The 17,172-nt window shown below is 44.4% G+C and overlaps 1 protein-coding gene across 1 annotated transcript in view; it reads right to left on the bottom strand.

Annotated features, from left to right (window-relative positions):
- The window catches only part of DUSP16 (dual specificity phosphatase 16), a 29,589-nt gene extending 12,707 nt beyond the window's left edge, over positions 1 to 16,882 (bottom strand). Inside the window, exons 1-3 of the mRNA XM_084261761.1 lie at positions 16,625 to 16,882; positions 15,352 to 15,490; positions 296 to 459 (exon numbers count right to left, since the gene is read on the bottom strand). Of these exons, the coding sequence (XP_084117887.1) occupies positions 296 to 459; positions 15,352 to 15,490; positions 16,625 to 16,855 (534 nt within the window). The 5' untranslated portion in view covers positions 16,856 to 16,882. The remainder of the gene's footprint in view (positions 1 to 295; positions 460 to 15,351; positions 15,491 to 16,624) is intronic.
- Positions 16,883 to 17,172: the final 290 nt, after the last annotated feature.

Below are 17,172 nucleotides of genomic sequence, written 5' to 3'. Positions count from 1 at the left end.
TATACTCAGGAAGCTACCTCACCTGCTGTAAGGCTGCTGAGGAAGGTTCCATATTATCTTCTCTGAGATGAGAAAGAGAGGAAACCAGGTTTCATACTACATGTCACATGGATTAATTATATGGTCTGTGTATCATTAGTTCTCACCCAGCTTTCCCAGGCTTATGCAGAGAGAGCTATTACCTGTACCTATGTGAGATGACGTATGGCTGTAATGATGCAGTATCACAGAAGCAGGACAAAGACATGTGGCAACTATGTGCTCATCCAATTAACACAACACCCAGAACGCTCACCTTGTTGAGGACATCCCGCTGACACCCCAGATAGAGATGAGGCAGGATCCTGGTTGGGCCAATGTTGGAAACAGGTAGGCAGGGTTGAGAAATGCAGGTAGGGACGAGCGTGGATTTTCCTTCACAGAGACCAGGGAAAGAGCTGGAGAACTCGGCAAACCCACCTGTGAGAGGAACAGCATGTGTTTCATTTACCAGTTCTCAGCAAGCATTTGTTGCTGGAGATGGGGAGGCATTAAGGGGCAACACGAAAGTTTTAACCTAGGAACCGTAGGTGTGCCTCTTCCAGTGACACTATGGCTATGTGGGACCACCATCCATCCATCCATCCATCCATCCATCCATCCATCCATCCATCCATCCACCCACCCACCCACCCACCCATCCATCAGCAGGCAAGGCCTGGCTTCATACTCTCACTCTGCCTGGAACATTTCTTTCCCTCTCTCTCTGTTCCTCATAGGCTTTTGATGGTTCTTCCCATTCTTAGCGATAGGTGGAAATGCGACTTCAGAAAGCCAGCCACAACACCCACCACACCAGAACTGCACACACCTTTCCCTCTCTGCCCTAGCAAGCTGTTTTCTAAACACCTCCTTCTCCTGTGCTAGGTCTATAATTAGACTTCATTAAGGAAAAAACTCACATTTACTCAAATTGGTGAAAGCGTCAGTATGTGGCTACTAACACTCGCTTTCATCCTCACACTGGAAGAGGCTTCATCTTTCAAAACCACACCAAGCTGAGGCTTCTCCCTCTCAAGTGAGGGAGGCAAGGCAGAGAGGGATCTGCAGGGGAAGACTTTGTCCAGCCACACACTCCCCTAGCAAATCACCACAGCTCTCCACTCCCCTCACCCCTAGCTGGTTCTTCACCTGCACCAGTTACTAGGCCCTACCTGCAGTACGCCTCCAAAACATTTACACTACCACTTCCCACCACTGCATTAAACCACTCAGGAAAACTAGAGTGGAGTGACTGGTAACACATTTAAATCCACCTACAATCTCAGAAAACCCCAGTGGCCATCAAAACTGTTCCTAGGCCCTTTCACCTTAGCACAGCTGCTATGGAACACAAAGGGAATAAAAAATCAAGGCTGAGCCTAGTTAGACACAAATACATACACCACAGCCCATGCTCCATTTCTTGTTCTTGCCTGGCAAATTCCCAGCTTCCCTCATATCACAAGGGCTGTGTGATAAATCTCTGCTACCAATGGTGGCCCAACTGGCCTTACCCACAGATAGAAAATAAATCTGAAGAAGCCTCCAACAATGAACTTGAACTGCCATTAAACATGTCCTCAGAAAAGCCAGCTAGCTTCTTCCAAGCCTAGCTAAACCCCAAGCTCAGCTCCTTCTCACACTTCAGAAAAATCAAGCTGAAGAAGAGCCAGAGGTAGCTGCTCGTTCAACATACCCATTGGATGACAGGAGGAGTTTGCAAAACAATTCTCTTGCACACTTGCTAAATTTTCTTCTGTGTGGCATAATGTTTTCCCCTCTGTTATGGGAAGCAAGCCCTGAATTTAAAGGCACCAAATGCCTCTTGGAGAAATTTAATGTAAGACATGGTGCCCAAAAGTTCCTTGAGAGGTTGGGAGAAGAAGGGGAAATCAACTATCAGTCTTTGGTTTCACTTGCTCATTCATCATTTCTTGGGCAGCTTGTTGGCTGCTTTCTGGGGCCTCTGACACAGCTGCAAACAGAGAAGTGACTCTTCTTCCTTACAAAGCAGCACCACAGACAAAGGAAAGGTTTTAGGTCTCTGCTCTCTCTGCAAAGAGCTACATGGGTGAAGTTCATAAAAAGAACCTTCCCAACAACCTACGTCTCACCTCCATATGAACACTGCCACAAGAAGCTAAGATGCAAATAACCCCTCTGATCTTGGGAGATGGAACCCACACTCAGTCACTGCCAGCACAAAAAGCAATTATTTTATTTCTATTGAAGGGTTGGATCAAGGCAAATTAAGTGATTTGAGATGAGGTGCTTCAGCACTTCCTCTAGGACACCGATCCCTTCAAAGTCACGTTTCTTCTGCTCACGCTCTCCTGGTAACATGTTGCTTCAGGAGCTTTACAGCATGAATTACAACTACAAAACTCAAATCAGATACCTCAGACATTACATTACCCATCTTTACACATACTCCCAACTGAGCTCTCTTTTCCTTTGAATATATTTTAACTTAGTATTACAGAATTGTATCACAGAATTCTAGGGGTGGGACAGAACCTCAAGAGATCATCCAGTCCAACCCCAAAGAATCTTAGTATCAGCAGTGAAATGACTTCAAATTACCTGCAATCAGTGACTTGTTTCAAGCATGAATCTATCTTCCCTACTGTCTTCTGTAACCATTTAAAAAATTTAATACCTTTTCAACAAATCTGTCATTTCAAGGCTGTTCAGCCTTGAGAAGGCTGAGAGGGGATCTGATTAATGTTTATAAACATCCTAAGTGTGGGACACAGGGGGAAGTGGCCAGCCTCTTTTCAATGTTCTGTGGAGACAGGACAAGGGGCAATGGCTGCAAGTTGGAGCACAGGAAGTTCCGCACCAACATGCAGAAGAACTTTTTCACAGTGAGGGTGACAGAGCCCTGGGACAGGCTGCCCAGGGGGGTGGTGGAGTCTCCTTATCTGGAGATATTCAAGACCTGTCTGGACGCCTCCCTGTGCGACCTGTCCTAGGGAACCTGCTTTGGCAGGGGGGTTGGACTTGATGATCTCTAGAGGTCCCTTTCAACCCCTACGATTCTGTGATTTATGGCACACACAACAGAAAAAGCACATTTGAGAGCAGCGTAATATTAAAAATTGCTTTTAAAAAACCCCAATAAAACTCCATACCAATAAAACCCACTCTTGTATGCATCCTGCTAAACTACCAATTTATTCTAGTGCAAGAAAAATACCATCTGGGGCCTGGAACAACAGCAGCCATGCGTACAATCACTGTGCTGTCATCATAGGACTAATTTCTATTCTAAGCAACTATGCTCAATGCTGTTTGCTTGTGCTGAGTTACAAAATATAAATATTTTTCTAAAAACTATCTATTTTTTTTCTAAAAAACATATAGATAGATTTAAAAACAAATTACACCCCCTAAAGATGTGTAGGAAGAACAGGTATGTGTCTAAGACAGACTACAGCCCTCGAGTCCCCAGAGCTGAAGTCTACACACAGCCGACACCAGGGCTCTCTGAGGAGAGGGGTGCTGGAAGCACTCGGAGTCCTCGGTCGCTTCTGCTGTAAACAAAGCAGCCCAACCTCAGACAGACAGAGCAGTTTGTGAAATCAGTGTGCAGGTGGGAATGCAGAATAGAAATCTGAGCCTGAAAAGAAAGATGGGACTGGTTTGGTTTCTAATTCTCCGATGTGAGGACAACCTTTTACATCAAGGTAAAGTTAATCTTTAAATCTCTTTAGGTACCTCGGTTGGAACAGGGCTACTGCACAGGTTGTTTTAATAAGAGAAGAAAATACACTTTCTTCCCAGACCTAGATTATAAACAATAGGCCTTTCTCCACCACTATTTCAACCTCTGTGAATGATAAATCAATCCCAAGAGCATGCTGAAACTGGGGTGGAGCTGGTGGTTGGAGGGGCGGGGGGGGGGCACTGAACAGAGGTGATTAGCAGAGTTACTGGGTTAATAAAGTTTCACTAAAGTCTTTGATAAATGCAGGGCCTGGAAACAGATGATTGACACCTCCAAAATATCCTCTCCTAAATAGCCATGACATTTTCTGTATTCTTGATGGTGAAGCTGAGCTCAAACAGCTCTCTTGACATTCAGCAGGACGAAAGCACGTTGGATACAACACAGGATGAATGCATGGAGGGGAACATCTGTGCTGTTATGGACAGAGGAAGGAGGAAACAGAGCAACTTTCGTATATTGTATCTATAAAATGTATTATCTCTAAAAAATTTTGCTTGTGCTTAAAGAAATCTCCCTTGTTGTCCAGAGGCTTTTGAAATGTTTCATTCTACTTTTTTTCTGATATCTATGAATTAAACAAAAGGACTTCTATCACCACTCATGCAACAGCTCCATCTCATCTGAAAAGCTTTATGGTCAAGTAGGACAAGCAGCACAACACATCTCCTCCTGCTTTTAAATAGGCAGTTGCTTCAGGTGCACTATAGCTGCTTGCTACCAAAGGATAACAGTGCTCTCTGAAGCCTGTCTTACTTGAGCAATTGGCCCTGTCCAAGTTTGAAGGAACAAAATAATCTTGGAGGATGGTAAATTCCATCGTTATGGGAGCAAATTAAGGCAATATCAGGCAGAAGTGATCTCAGACTTTATCATTCAGTGGATCTTCCAAAGTTAAAGCAAAAGATTACCACGTAGCAGTGGCAAACTCTAACGTTCAACTGGTTGTCCCTTATGTTTCTGAGACAAAAATCAATCACTTAAATCCTGCTCTGATTTCAGACGATCCATCAGAAGCCTGCAAAGTTCTGCAATGGCCCCAAGGTCAGGCACCTCTTCCTCAGGCAGCTTGTGAAAATGAGCAAACCAGTGAAAAGATTTCAGTTCTAGCCAAGTGACAAGCATGCCCTGGCCGCAGGCCGTGTAACCAGCGGCACCGCGCCGCATCCCAGCGCCGGCTTGTTCTGTGCCCTTCCTGTGGCTGCCACTCACACACAACTGCCTACAAAACCACGTGCAGGCACCAAAAGCTGCCAGTGGTTCTTCAGCCTAAATCCCTGCCTGTGTGGCAGACAGCTCAACACCCCTTTGGTCTTTACAGTACAGCCCGCGTTTCTTGCTTACAAGCCTCCCCATCCATTAGCAGAAATTTGGCAAGATCCAGTGACCTACTCCATTACCCTGTTGCTATGGCTCTGTGAAGGGGTGGCTACAGACTTCCCTTTGATCAAGAATCAAAGGGAATACCGCTTCCTAACTACGCCTGTCCTTGGGAAGGTGTGATTGCTAAAGGAATCTTGGTGTTAGAAGTTTGGGCTCCTTTCTCAGCCACCTTGGGAAACAAAGTAAGGCCAAGCCCAGAAGGGGTGAAAAAGGTTCAACAAACTTCCACAGTAAAAGTTATTGTTTCTTATAGATTCATTGCATTAATCCTCATATACAAAAAACTCTCATCTAACTTTGCCAGCAGCAGGGAGAGGAGAGACAGAGAAGATGGGATCAAGTGGCATCAAGTGACAGCCAAAGATCTACTGACTGGGGAAGTGGTACTTTTCATTAGGGGAAAGGAATCCACCCAGATCCTTAAGGCTCTTTAATTTAACTACCAGGACAGACAAACCCTAAATGAATACTGAGGAATGGCTACTGAGAACCACAAGCATTTACATCAGCTCATCTCTGATACGTTATATGGCAACAGACCAGGAACTCTGCACCGTGCTGCCAGCTGCTGTGCCACAGCTGCAGGGACAGTAACTCTGCAGACCACCACAGAGGTTTACAAGTGAAGAGCCAGTTAAGCTCTAAACTCTTGATCTGAGCACTTAATGCAGAGCTGTCCAGTGCAGGTAACATTTCACTGACCTTACCCTATACTCAGTAAAACCATTCCAGTTAAACAACACCCCATGGATAGGGCATAAACCTGGGGGGAGTGCAGCAAATGTTAGGTGCTTCCTATGTTCATTCCATTTGATGCTGGTTTCTCTTCCTCCTCCCTGACTTCGTATTTCCTTCAAATGGGTCAAGCCATGCAAAGAGATGTAAGAAATTAAAATGAGGCACTTTTCACAGGATAATAATTGTGAAGCAAAAACTAAAAGCTTTTTCTTTGGTTATAGAAGGCCAGGTACTTGTGAGACAGATTTAGCATTGGGCAAAGCAAAAAGTTAAGCAGGAACTGCAATCTACTAGAATTCAGTTTTCAAAATGCATGTTTTTCTTCATTCACATCAACACCAACCCTTCCTCACAGTTTACCCAGCTTCAGCTTTAGGATATTATGGCTAGTGCCATGAAATTTTATCTGTTATTGAGGAGATCTACCCTGCAGCCTCCCCAACCCACAAGCCCAGTACCTCCTTTCCTCTCCTGCCCTCCATCTACCCCAAACACCTTCATTTTCAGCAGGGTGCCAGAAATGGAGAGGAGAACACCATTTTCTCTTCCCACCAGCTGTCACAGTTCACCGTGAGCAGCTCACAGATACTGATATGACACACTACAGGAACCAGTGGTTACACTAACCAAACAGGCCTGCCTCAGTGGCATCTCCCCCACCCACACACATTTGTAAGCCTCTCCTTTGCATGAACGTTGGATACTGCACAGATGTTCCCCTCCATGCATTCATCCTGTGTTGCAACTTGCACATATTTCTAATGCACATAAAAGCCAGTCATGAGGCAACCCCAGTATCTCTTTAAAGCTGCTTTTACAATTACTATTTTGGTTTTCTTTTTTTTTTTTTTTTACTACTTCTGCAGTTCCTTTCCATCCTCAAATGTTTTCAGGGTTCTGCACCAGTAGTTTGATCCTTAATCATCTAGAAATAGTTGCTCTCACTAATCAGGAAAGTGCACGCTGACAGGGTGCAGAAAGGAACAGAGACCTGGCCACGCTTCAGAGAGGAGGTGGATTAAGGCTTGAGGTGAAATGGAAGCACAGCAGCTGACATGCCCTCAACTCCACGGTGGAAGCAAGACATAAAAACAGGTGACCTTCCTGTTAGGTGTAACTTACTTTTTCTTTGTAACCATCCAAGTGTGAACATGACTCCTGCAAAGATGGGAGCTCTGGGCATATACAAATTCCAACAGGAAAAAAACCCCATAACCAACAAGCTTAGGCTGCACTTGTTCTGGGAGGATTTCATACTACCTCTTTGTAATAGCACTTATGAAACACAACTTGAAATGAAAGGGAGATGAGAAAATAGGTTTTCACATCACTGTGTGTGTCTCCTATACTCCTGTCAGCTAAAGCTGGAAGGAGAATGCCAACAACCACTTTTCATGCCCAGAGCCTGGCAGCACAGCCAGGGAGAAGAGACTCAGCTAGAGAAGAAGCTGGTAACTGAGATGAAGGTGCCAGCCAGCTTCCCCAGCTAATGAGACTGAGAGAACAGCTTTCAGCTCTCACACCAAGCAGGCACATTTTCCAGCCAAGTAATTTGAGGGGCCCTAGAAACGGAAGAATCCCACCTGCCACTGGTGCCCATCTCGTGGTGGATCCTCGGGCAGCTATTGCAGCCTGGCCCCCCAGGGGCCCACATAGCACTGCTTCTTGGCCACACCAGCAAATACACAACCAGCTCAGCTCCGCCCTAAACTACTTTTTAAGGGGAAGAGATTAATGTGAGGGTCTGCACTGTACCTGTGCTCGTTTCCATAGGCTTCACAAGAACTTCCATTATTTTTTTTTTCATTTAATTACTCCTTCTGTCAAACCTAATTGAAGCTGACCAACAAGCCTAAGCATCTTTTGTGGGTGACAGCAGAGTGCCAGACAACATGGCAACTCCTATGAGCTCAGCTTCCCTGAAACTTCAGGCTAGGAAGAGCCTGTGAAGTGTTTTATACAACAACCCCACAGATCCAGCTGGCTGGCAGTTCTGCATGCTTCACACAGGATGCACAGAGAGGTCCCGCCTTGTGCTCCTGATGGAGAAGTAACAGACAGAGAATGTGTCTGGTTTTCACAGGTCATGGAGTCTGCTGGTAAAGCCCAAGGACAACACACGCTGGTAAAAGAGAGAGAAAACTTTGACGTTTCTCTGAAGTGCCATTCAAATGAGATGCTGCGCCTTCCCCCTGCCCCTCTGGATTCTGACTGTTTGGAAAAGGCCAAAGGGAGAAATTAGCTTTCTTCAATGAATCCTTGAGAACAGACCAGAAGCAACTTCCCTCCTTTTCCCAGGAGACCTAACTGTCTGCCAGTTCATCAGCGTTTAGCTCAGAGCGGAACCCCATTATTTTAAGGCAGGGACCAGGAAAGGTCTAAGGCCAGAGTGGTGAGTCAAAAACCCAAAAACTCCATGCATGTACTAGTTAAGGATTGCAAAAAAGGAGCCTTGGAGCTTGTGGATGATGCAGAAGATTCCATCACCTCAGTTAAAACCAGAATTTGCATCTTCATTAATGGCACTAATTACTTGTGAATATTACATAGCCATATACTAATAAATATTATGTTGGCATCCCTTTTCAAAGGAAAAGAACAATAAAAATGTAACAAAATCTGCATCTGCCTCTGCAACGCAGTATTTAGAGCTTGTGATTTTAAGGAAGCCTTACAGACTTCTGCATCCACCAAAGATACACAGCAGAACACACGCACGTTTAGCTTCCCCCCCCCAGTAGGAATTCAGAATTTGTTATTGTACATAGTGATTAGTGCCAGGCACATAACGTAACATTACTGAAAACGATACTAAGAAAATAACCAGCTTTGAACGCTGCTACAGCAAAGAGCAAACACACAAAAGCTGCACTTCAACGCTTGCTTTGCCTCCAATCAGATCGGAGGCTCCTAACGCTGCGACTCCGCAGCACTTTCGCAGTCGCATTCCCATCCAACATTACAGTGTTTATCTAAAAGCTGCAGTACAGAGATTAATTCCCCCCTCCTCCCCCACCCCGTTGCTGTAAGGAAGGAAGGTTGTAAACTTTCTGATTCAGAAGTTTTATGAATCTACAATGGTTCCACTCTGCTCAAACGAGCTGCAGACCTCCACAGGCCATTACAATTCACGCATTCCAGCTCCGCTCCGCAGGGATGCTTGCCATTTTCCATTACATAAGCTCAGGCTTGGAGAGCCCGGGTTAGGAGCGCTGCCATCCCCTTGCCCGCCCTCCCCTCCCTGTCCCCTCTCATCAGCCACGGGGAGTCCTTCCACCGGATTCAAGGTTTCACGGTTTGGGAAAGCTAGGGGTGTTTTTATTGCGGCAGCGGCGGCGTTCAGAGAGCCGCCCCGCTATGCCAGGTGTTTTACAAGCACAGTAGCAAGGGAAGTGCTTTGCCCTGGAGGGTTTCTGCCTTTGGTAAGACAAGGTTAATAGGCAGGTTAAGCAAGCAAGACTTGGGGGAGCAGGGGGCGGAAAATGAGAATGGGGGCAAGTCCCCCCCCCTCCCACCCAAGTGGCACGTAGAAAAGTTAGTCTAATGACAAGTAAGGAGAGCACAGTGGACACTCGTACTCGCCCTTTCTGCCTTTAAAGATAAAAAACCCCACCAAACCAAAAACACACAACCCACCCTCGTCATAATTTCAGTCAATTAAGTTTCACAAGGATCCAGAGGTATCCAAAACAAAAGCAAACTTAACAAGTTATTCTTGGGTTTGAGAAATGTTATGAGAGCTCCACGCTAGTCAAACTTTGCTCTCTCTCAAAAGACAGCAAGTGGATACACATATGAAAGTAATAAACCCTACTCCCATTCTTCAAGTGCTTAAAACAATCATGGCACTAAGCGAGCACTCAAAGCTGTGTTTTTAAGTACAAGGGGTGGGAGGATAGTCACAGAGGACTCGCCGTAGCCAAGGGTACTAGTCTTTCTACACCCTGGTTAAAATTTCATGGAGAGGGAGACTTTTGAAGAGGGTGGTTCAGAGCTAAGCTCCACTCTCCCTCTCCTCCCCTCCCCACTCGCGCTGGCCGCGTTCCATGGATTTCAGGACCACTCCGGGAGTATTGCAGCCCCCTGTAAGACTCTCACCTCTTTCTTTAGAGGCTTACCCCTAATGCCAATTGCCAGCCAGAGTATCAGGAAAGCTGGCATCGTTGTGGAACTATCCTCCCTTCTCTAAACACAGGCGGGATATTTAACAGCTTATTCTCGCTACAATGGCTTCAATTTGCAGATAACTGGAGGATTTTAATTGATGACCATTGCTCCAAGGCGTGCTTTTCTCCCTGAGGCGCTCTGCAAAGACTGACTTAGGAGGAACGCTCTGAAATTCAGTCCTCCAGAACCAAAGAGTTACGGAGGACCAAATCCAAACGTTAAAAGATGTTCAGATAAGGAATGAGCAGCACAAACCACAGCTATCTCATGCCCTTTTGCAGTCCATACCGAGTATCCACCCACTTGGAGTACTGGACTGCAGGAGGGGAGAAAGCTCAGTCTTACAGCCCTGGTCCCTTCAGGAGATAGAAAAGACCAGTTCTACCTATAAAGGAATATTCTTGAGATCTGCTCCTTTGCCACAAGGCACAGTTTTTCTGGTGACAGAATGCAGAGAGAGCACTGGGCTTTCCCCCCCTCCCCCATCCATATTCGCTTTAGGCAAGTGGAGACAACACAGCGGTAAATGTACCCTAGAGATAATGGCATCTTTGTACCAGGATTCCTGTAAATAGGCTTCCAGTTTCAATTGGTTTTAAGAGAAGTGCCAGCAGAAACAAGATTGTAGAAGGATCCCTGACCTGCTTCCTTCTCCTTGCATCTTCCGTGCAAGTCTCCTGTTCCGTACGCACCCTTTGCAGGTGAGGGACAGGTCAGGAGGAAACAATGATTTGGGAAGTTTCAGCAAAAACCTGCCTTTTGCAACAGCCCCTGGCTAATCAGTCACTTCTTTGTTTCCAGGACCTTTGCCCAATCTCACTGAACTCACTCTGTTTGCTGTTCCTTTACATACTCGCTCACCTCATGACTTCATTCACTGTCCCCCGCGTATGTCACCTGCATTAGTCACTGGATAGAAAAAATAATCATCGGTGTCTTTCCGCTTATCAGGGTAGCTTTGTGCCCTGAGGCAGCTTATCAGCGAGCTCTTGTGAAAGCAAAATCCATTAAATCACATTACTGCTGACATTTTTCATAGGCAGAAAGGCAGCAGAGATTAGTAAGCAATTCACCACTTGGACCTCGATTACCTGTCAGCACCACTTTGTTTTTTAACGTGACGGCTGTACCCACAGTCCAACCGTGGGTTTGTGAGGGAGGCACTCAGCTCCCTGGCTCAGTGGTTCTGCACATCAGGTGTGGGCTTTGTGCTAGGCACCTAGAAAAATCTGTCACTCTCTACTAGTAGTTCTCTAGTTAGCAATTCCCTAAGAGTTAACCTGCTTAGTAAGTAGCGTGTCAGAGTTTATGGCCGCCTTCTTGAACAGCTGTCACCTGGCTGAAGTATGGCAGCTTCACCTCCAGACGTGAAGCACGTCTTCTACAGACAGGAGCTGGGCAAGCACAACCCTGGCTGCATCTGCAGGTCTGGTGGATGCCACTGGGTGGAAGGCACAGCTCCAGCTGGATACAGTCATGTACAAACCCATACCTCAGCATACAGGCACCGTACAGGCAACTCCAGAAGCTCACAGAAGGCTTCCAGTATATCTAACTCCTCTTCTGCCCGCTCACTTTATCATCTGCTATGGTATGGAAGTTTTCCATGTTGTTTGTTCTCAGTGGCACTGAATACCACGGTACCTTGAGTCTAAGTGGCAGTTCAGTGACAAAATACGGTTTGCTGACAAAAATACACTCTAGTTTTGTAGCAGCAAAAGGTTCTGTGAGAGTTCAGTGAGACTGTTCCTATGATCCTACTCTGAAGTTTAGCCAGTTCTTCCTGGACATTTATCATTGCGCCACATCCACCCACATCCAAGAATTCTTGCTTTTGGTTTCAGTTCAGAGCCAGTACAGTGTTTCTGTGTTTGGCTACTATGATTTTTAATTTCAGGTTGGAAATCTAGAAAGGTAGGCTTTTCTTGGTTTTGTTTTTGGGTGGGTTTTTGTTTGTTTGTTTTTATTTTTTCCAGAAAGGCTTCTGTTTGGCGTGAGTCTTCTGTACAGTGAAATAAAAACATCCCCACAACATAAAAACCCATGGCTCATCTTCGTCACAGGCAACATTTGCAGGGTACCCACCATAAAGACATCTGTGCTTGCTTAGGAGTAAACCAGATTAAGAGAAGTTGGAAAGAGCAAGTACAGCATGAATTCCATTGGCATAGGGGAATAAAATTTAAACATGGCTCTTGGCATTTACTGCCTTGATAATGCTAACTCATCAAGCAAGAATCATCAGTCTCTCTTAAATGCTTCTACAGAAGCAGAAACATCATAAAAACACTGTAAGTAGGAAAAGGACTCCATAAAAGTAAACGAAGTTCTCAAAATATGGGAAAAGAAGGAATCAAGTCACATCCCTGTGTTTAAGTCTTACTTAGCTCTGCAGAGCAGATGCAGCTATGGGAGTAGGGTTAAGCTTTCAGCACCCTCACTTCAGAATTTTGTGCACTGTTAAAAATTAAGGACCAAAGCAAATATTGAAATTCCTGAGAACATTCCCCACCAGATTATAAATATTTTTATGAGGTTAGATCAAGAGCTTGAACTAATTGGTAAGGGTTCCTTTGAGGTCTTTACATTAGTTACTTCAATGAAAAACAACCTCCAGGGTAGAGCATACCTTTATGCACAATCTAAATAAAAAAACCACCTCACTGAGTGCTCAGTGATGGGGGGAGGCAGGAAGAACAGATGTAGGAATTTCAGATATTCGTTAATCGCTCCTTATTCTATCCCAACAAAAAAATATTTTCCTGCCCCAAAATGTTTATTTAAGGTCACTATTTTCAATAAACCAGATTGAGTGGCGTAGGGAGAACTCCAGTCCAAAGGTCCTTCTTTCTACACAGTGCACTGACCCCTACTCTCTTTATGGGCCATAAACATTTATGAGAGTTTGTCATCAGCTTGCTGAGGCAACACATTTTATCTGGTTTCCTAGAGCCATGTATCAATAGCCTCCAAGGAACCCTCTCTGTAAGGCCGAATCTAGCACCTTCTCCTTCACGCACGTCCCGGAAGGCCTCCTGGGTGTGTGTTTGTTGAGCAGCTAGCTTTTTAATAGATGTAAGAACGCAGCCAGACTGTGAAAGTTATTTTCTGATGTAAGGATTAAAATCAGAGCACTGGTTAAAACCATCTTCCTTGTAAGAGGACACGCTAGAGAACGTTGAAAAGAGTTGACATTAATTATTTTACTACTGATCCACCTTAGTTGGGCATATTTCTCCAAATAAGCATTTCTATATCCTCACTATTAAGCATTTGCCTTACATTTTCCTTTAGTTCTTATACCCTCCACAACTGGTTTTAAAGCCATCAGTTGTTCCTGCATTCACAAACATCCCCATCACTAGCTATTTAAACATAAATAAGATTAAATTCTCCAATCTCTGCTAAGAGAAAGGCATTTGACACGCTAAAATAACAAACCCTGCCTTCTGTTGGGAAGTTTTTAACACATTAGATTCCCTTTCTCTCCCTTTAACAGCCAAACTAATCCTTACCAGCTGCACATGGCTAAGTTCACCTCAGCTAGCTAATATGTATTAGAATCTTGCATGAGGTTTTAGCAGCATTTTCAGCTTGAACAGACAATCACCATGTGCTAGAAATAAATTTTTAAGAAGAAAAAGCAATTCCTCACAGGATCATTAGGATACATGCAACTGGTGTTTGTCCAGACTGTGCACTGAGGAGCTGGAGAACACTCCCCTCCTGGTACTGTCCGTTCCTACAGGAGCCACAGGCAAGCCTGAGGATGGAAACCCTCTGACCACCTCCCTCCTCCACAGGGTTCAGCAGAGGAAAAAGATCAAAGCCATGTCTCAAGCAACTAATCCAAAGAGGGGCTGTAGAAGGAAGGGAAGCTTCATGATACTTTCCTTTACTTGGCCTTATTACAGATCTGCTGTCCCCACCCCCCTTCCCTGCCACGAGGTCTGATTCTTAGTTATTGGGCATCTTTGCTGCTTTCCATCATGAAAACTAGGCTGCAAATCCTCTGTGTGGCTGCATGGAGCTGTAATATGCTTCTTGTTCTTACCAAAAAATCTCAGGACAGGTGAGCAGAGTCAGGTATCCACACAATAAAATGATTTCTTAAGAGGCATGAACTGCTTCTAGACTGTTATGCTTGTCACATAACAGTTCTAAATTGAAGGGAGTACCAACCCCGTTATTTCAGGGCTCTTGCACTAAGCACTGACTGTGCCTGACACCACACATTCGGTGGCTCACAGGGAAGAAAAGTTACTTGCAGTCCACAACCCACAGGTGTAATTCTTACCAGGAGATCAAAGAGAAGCACCAAACACAGCCAAAACGAAACCCTACTTGGTTTTCTGTAGCTGCAGCTCACACAAGTACCAAATGTACCTGTCCAAGTGCAGGAATGATTGGTACACACTTTCAAAATAGTTGGGGAAATTTCTCTTGGCAACACAACCACATCCCTATCACCTTCATCTGAAGTCACTACAAACCTTGGTGAAACCTTCTTGCTAAGAGGAAGCATCTCTCTGGAGTTCTTTCTCTTTTCTTCATCATTATTCAGTCTCTTGACTGTAGTTTTAACATTTCAGAGACTGTACATAGACATATACACTTCATTAGGTCACTAACTGAGTCATTGCAATAAATTTCCTACTTGTATTTGTCATCCCCTCTTCTTAAAGCCCTGGATCTACTTCATGCCCCTCCTTGTTCCTTTTGTGAACACTGGGCCTACTGTTCCATGACAGAGGTAACACCACAAGCACACGTTAACACCAGCATATCCTGCATGAAAAGGACTTGAATTTCTACTGCTGCTTTAACCTAGGATTTAAAGGCAGAAAAGCAAAAGAAAAAAGGAAAAAAGAGGGTGAGGGGGATGAGGGAAAAGACCTAGGGCACTACTGCTTATGTTTAAAGAGTTATACAAAATAATCTCCATAACTCTGGGAGAGAAATTCTCATGTTCCTGTTGTAGTAATTACCAATTCAGCAAGGAAGATATTTTCCTCCTAGCACATACAATACTTAGGGACTGGGGAAGCACGTTTCTTTTACTGTATTTCATCCCCTCTCTACCCCAAACAAAACCCTGTATTTATCATTTTCCATTTCCACAGCATTAATGGTGTAATATGTCCCCTGTAAGATGTGATTTCAAAGCGTTATAATGAGCATCAGGCATAAAGAAAAACCTGAACTTTATACCAGCACTGTTGCAAAACTGCATTCAGCTAGAACAGCAGCACTTCGCTTCTCCTTAATTCAAGTGTATAGTGTTTTGGGTTTTTTTTCTTAGTATGTCATACCTGAAAGCAGGTACACAGAGCTGAAATTCTTCTCCAGTTTGCCCAGGAGCACGATCAGAAAGCAGTCAGATGAGAGAGAGGTCACATCTTTAGAGCTTTGGTCGTACACCACTACTTCCTGCTTGCAATCAATTTCAACCTGAAAATCAAGTAAATCAGAACAAGATGGGAAGAGGATTAAAAGCACCACATTATCACCTGCACCAGTGTTCTCACCAATTTTCTATGCAGCAGGTCAAATATATAGATTTACTGTGCAGCTGTAAGCAAAACAGGTTTTATTGTAGGCTTAATATGCTCAATCAAATCCAGTGCCTTTCCAGGGTTTGTAAACTGATTATTTTCTCCAAGCTGAAGCATATCCTGTAAGTTTCTACCATTAGATAACCATATGTCACTTGTAAAATGCTTCACCTTCAGCTAGGTTGGTTGGTTTCTTTAAAAGAAGGTCCTACCTCAGTTTCTGCTTCTAGGCTTTTCCTGTATAAACAGTGAAGAGACCTTCAGCTGCCTAAACCCACACATGTTTTAGCCACCTATAGGACTTTATTATACAATATGCTTTAGATAGTTACAGTAATAATACTACCATTACCATTATTAACAGAGGATTACCTTTTTAACATGTTAAAGCAAGAATGTAAAAGATTACTTTGGTAACCAACATCTGAAACGAGCACCAATGGATTACAAAACCAACACACACGTAGATACACCTTAAGTTTAAACAGCCTAGCTGCCTTCTTTGGACAAGTAATGTTATTAAATTCCCCCCCCCCTCCCCCCCCAAACCAACCAGTTACCAAAGCCCCATCAAACTACTCACATGAAAACCATTTCAAATGGCAGTAAGAACCAGGATTGACATAGCCAGAGTTTCTTTGCAAACAGCACTTGCTAAGCGATCACTGCTGCCACAGACCCCAGAGAAGCCTTCGAAGTGTGGAATGAGAATGCTTCTTGCCTTAATTAGGTATGTTTCAGGGACTGGGCTTTGCAAGATGTACAAGAACCCTGAGAGCATTCTTTCCAAGCAGTTTCTAAATCCCTCCCCATTACTCTGCTACTTAGGGAAAAGCAGGCTACAAGGAATCCCAAAGATAAACTCAGGAGTAGCCAACAGACTCTTAAATCAGCTAAGAGCTGGGCAAAACTCGGTGTTTAATTAAATATGTAAGGGAATTAATTAAATATGTAAGAGAAAATTATTACAAATTGCTTTCCAGGCACTCCTTTAAATAGATACAAGGAATAACAGGAAAATGACCCCTACCTTGTGTTTTGCTGAGTGCTGAATGAGCTCTGTAATCAAAACTTTGTCCTGCTGCAGCCTCCGCTTCATAAGCTTGGAGCAGTTGATGTTGATGGCATCCAAGATGTGGGACATATTGTATTCCACAAAGGGGCGGCTATCAATCAGCAGCAATTTTTCTGTACCACTCTCCAGCAAGGCCACCAACTTCTCGGCGACAATGAGTTGAGTCCTGATCATCTCATCGGCCATGACAACAATACGGCCTCTTTCACCACCTCCCCGTCTAATTTGCGGCGATGATGTAATGGCTGTGTACTCAAAGGCTTAGCCACACCATTGTACTAGAAGTGTATGAGGTCATGCTGGTAGTGACTGGCAAAAGAAAAGTTAAACCCATTTTCAGAAAGAGCTCTTCAGCTGAATGTCTCCTCCTGCTTCCAGTTGATGTGCCGTTACAAAGGGCTGGTTCCACAAAGCAGCCCCTCACATCTGATTCATCGGGGGATGGCTATGGAGTAGCCATTTCACAATTCAAACAAAAGATGCTTTCTGGCCACCGCTGCATT

This window comes from Gallinula chloropus (assembly GCF_964237585.1).
Source record: "Gallinula chloropus genome assembly, chromosome: 1".
In the NCBI taxonomy this organism is placed as follows: domain Eukaryota; kingdom Metazoa; phylum Chordata; class Aves; order Gruiformes; family Rallidae; genus Gallinula; species Gallinula chloropus.
This window is presented reverse-complemented; position numbering and strand designations above follow the sequence as displayed.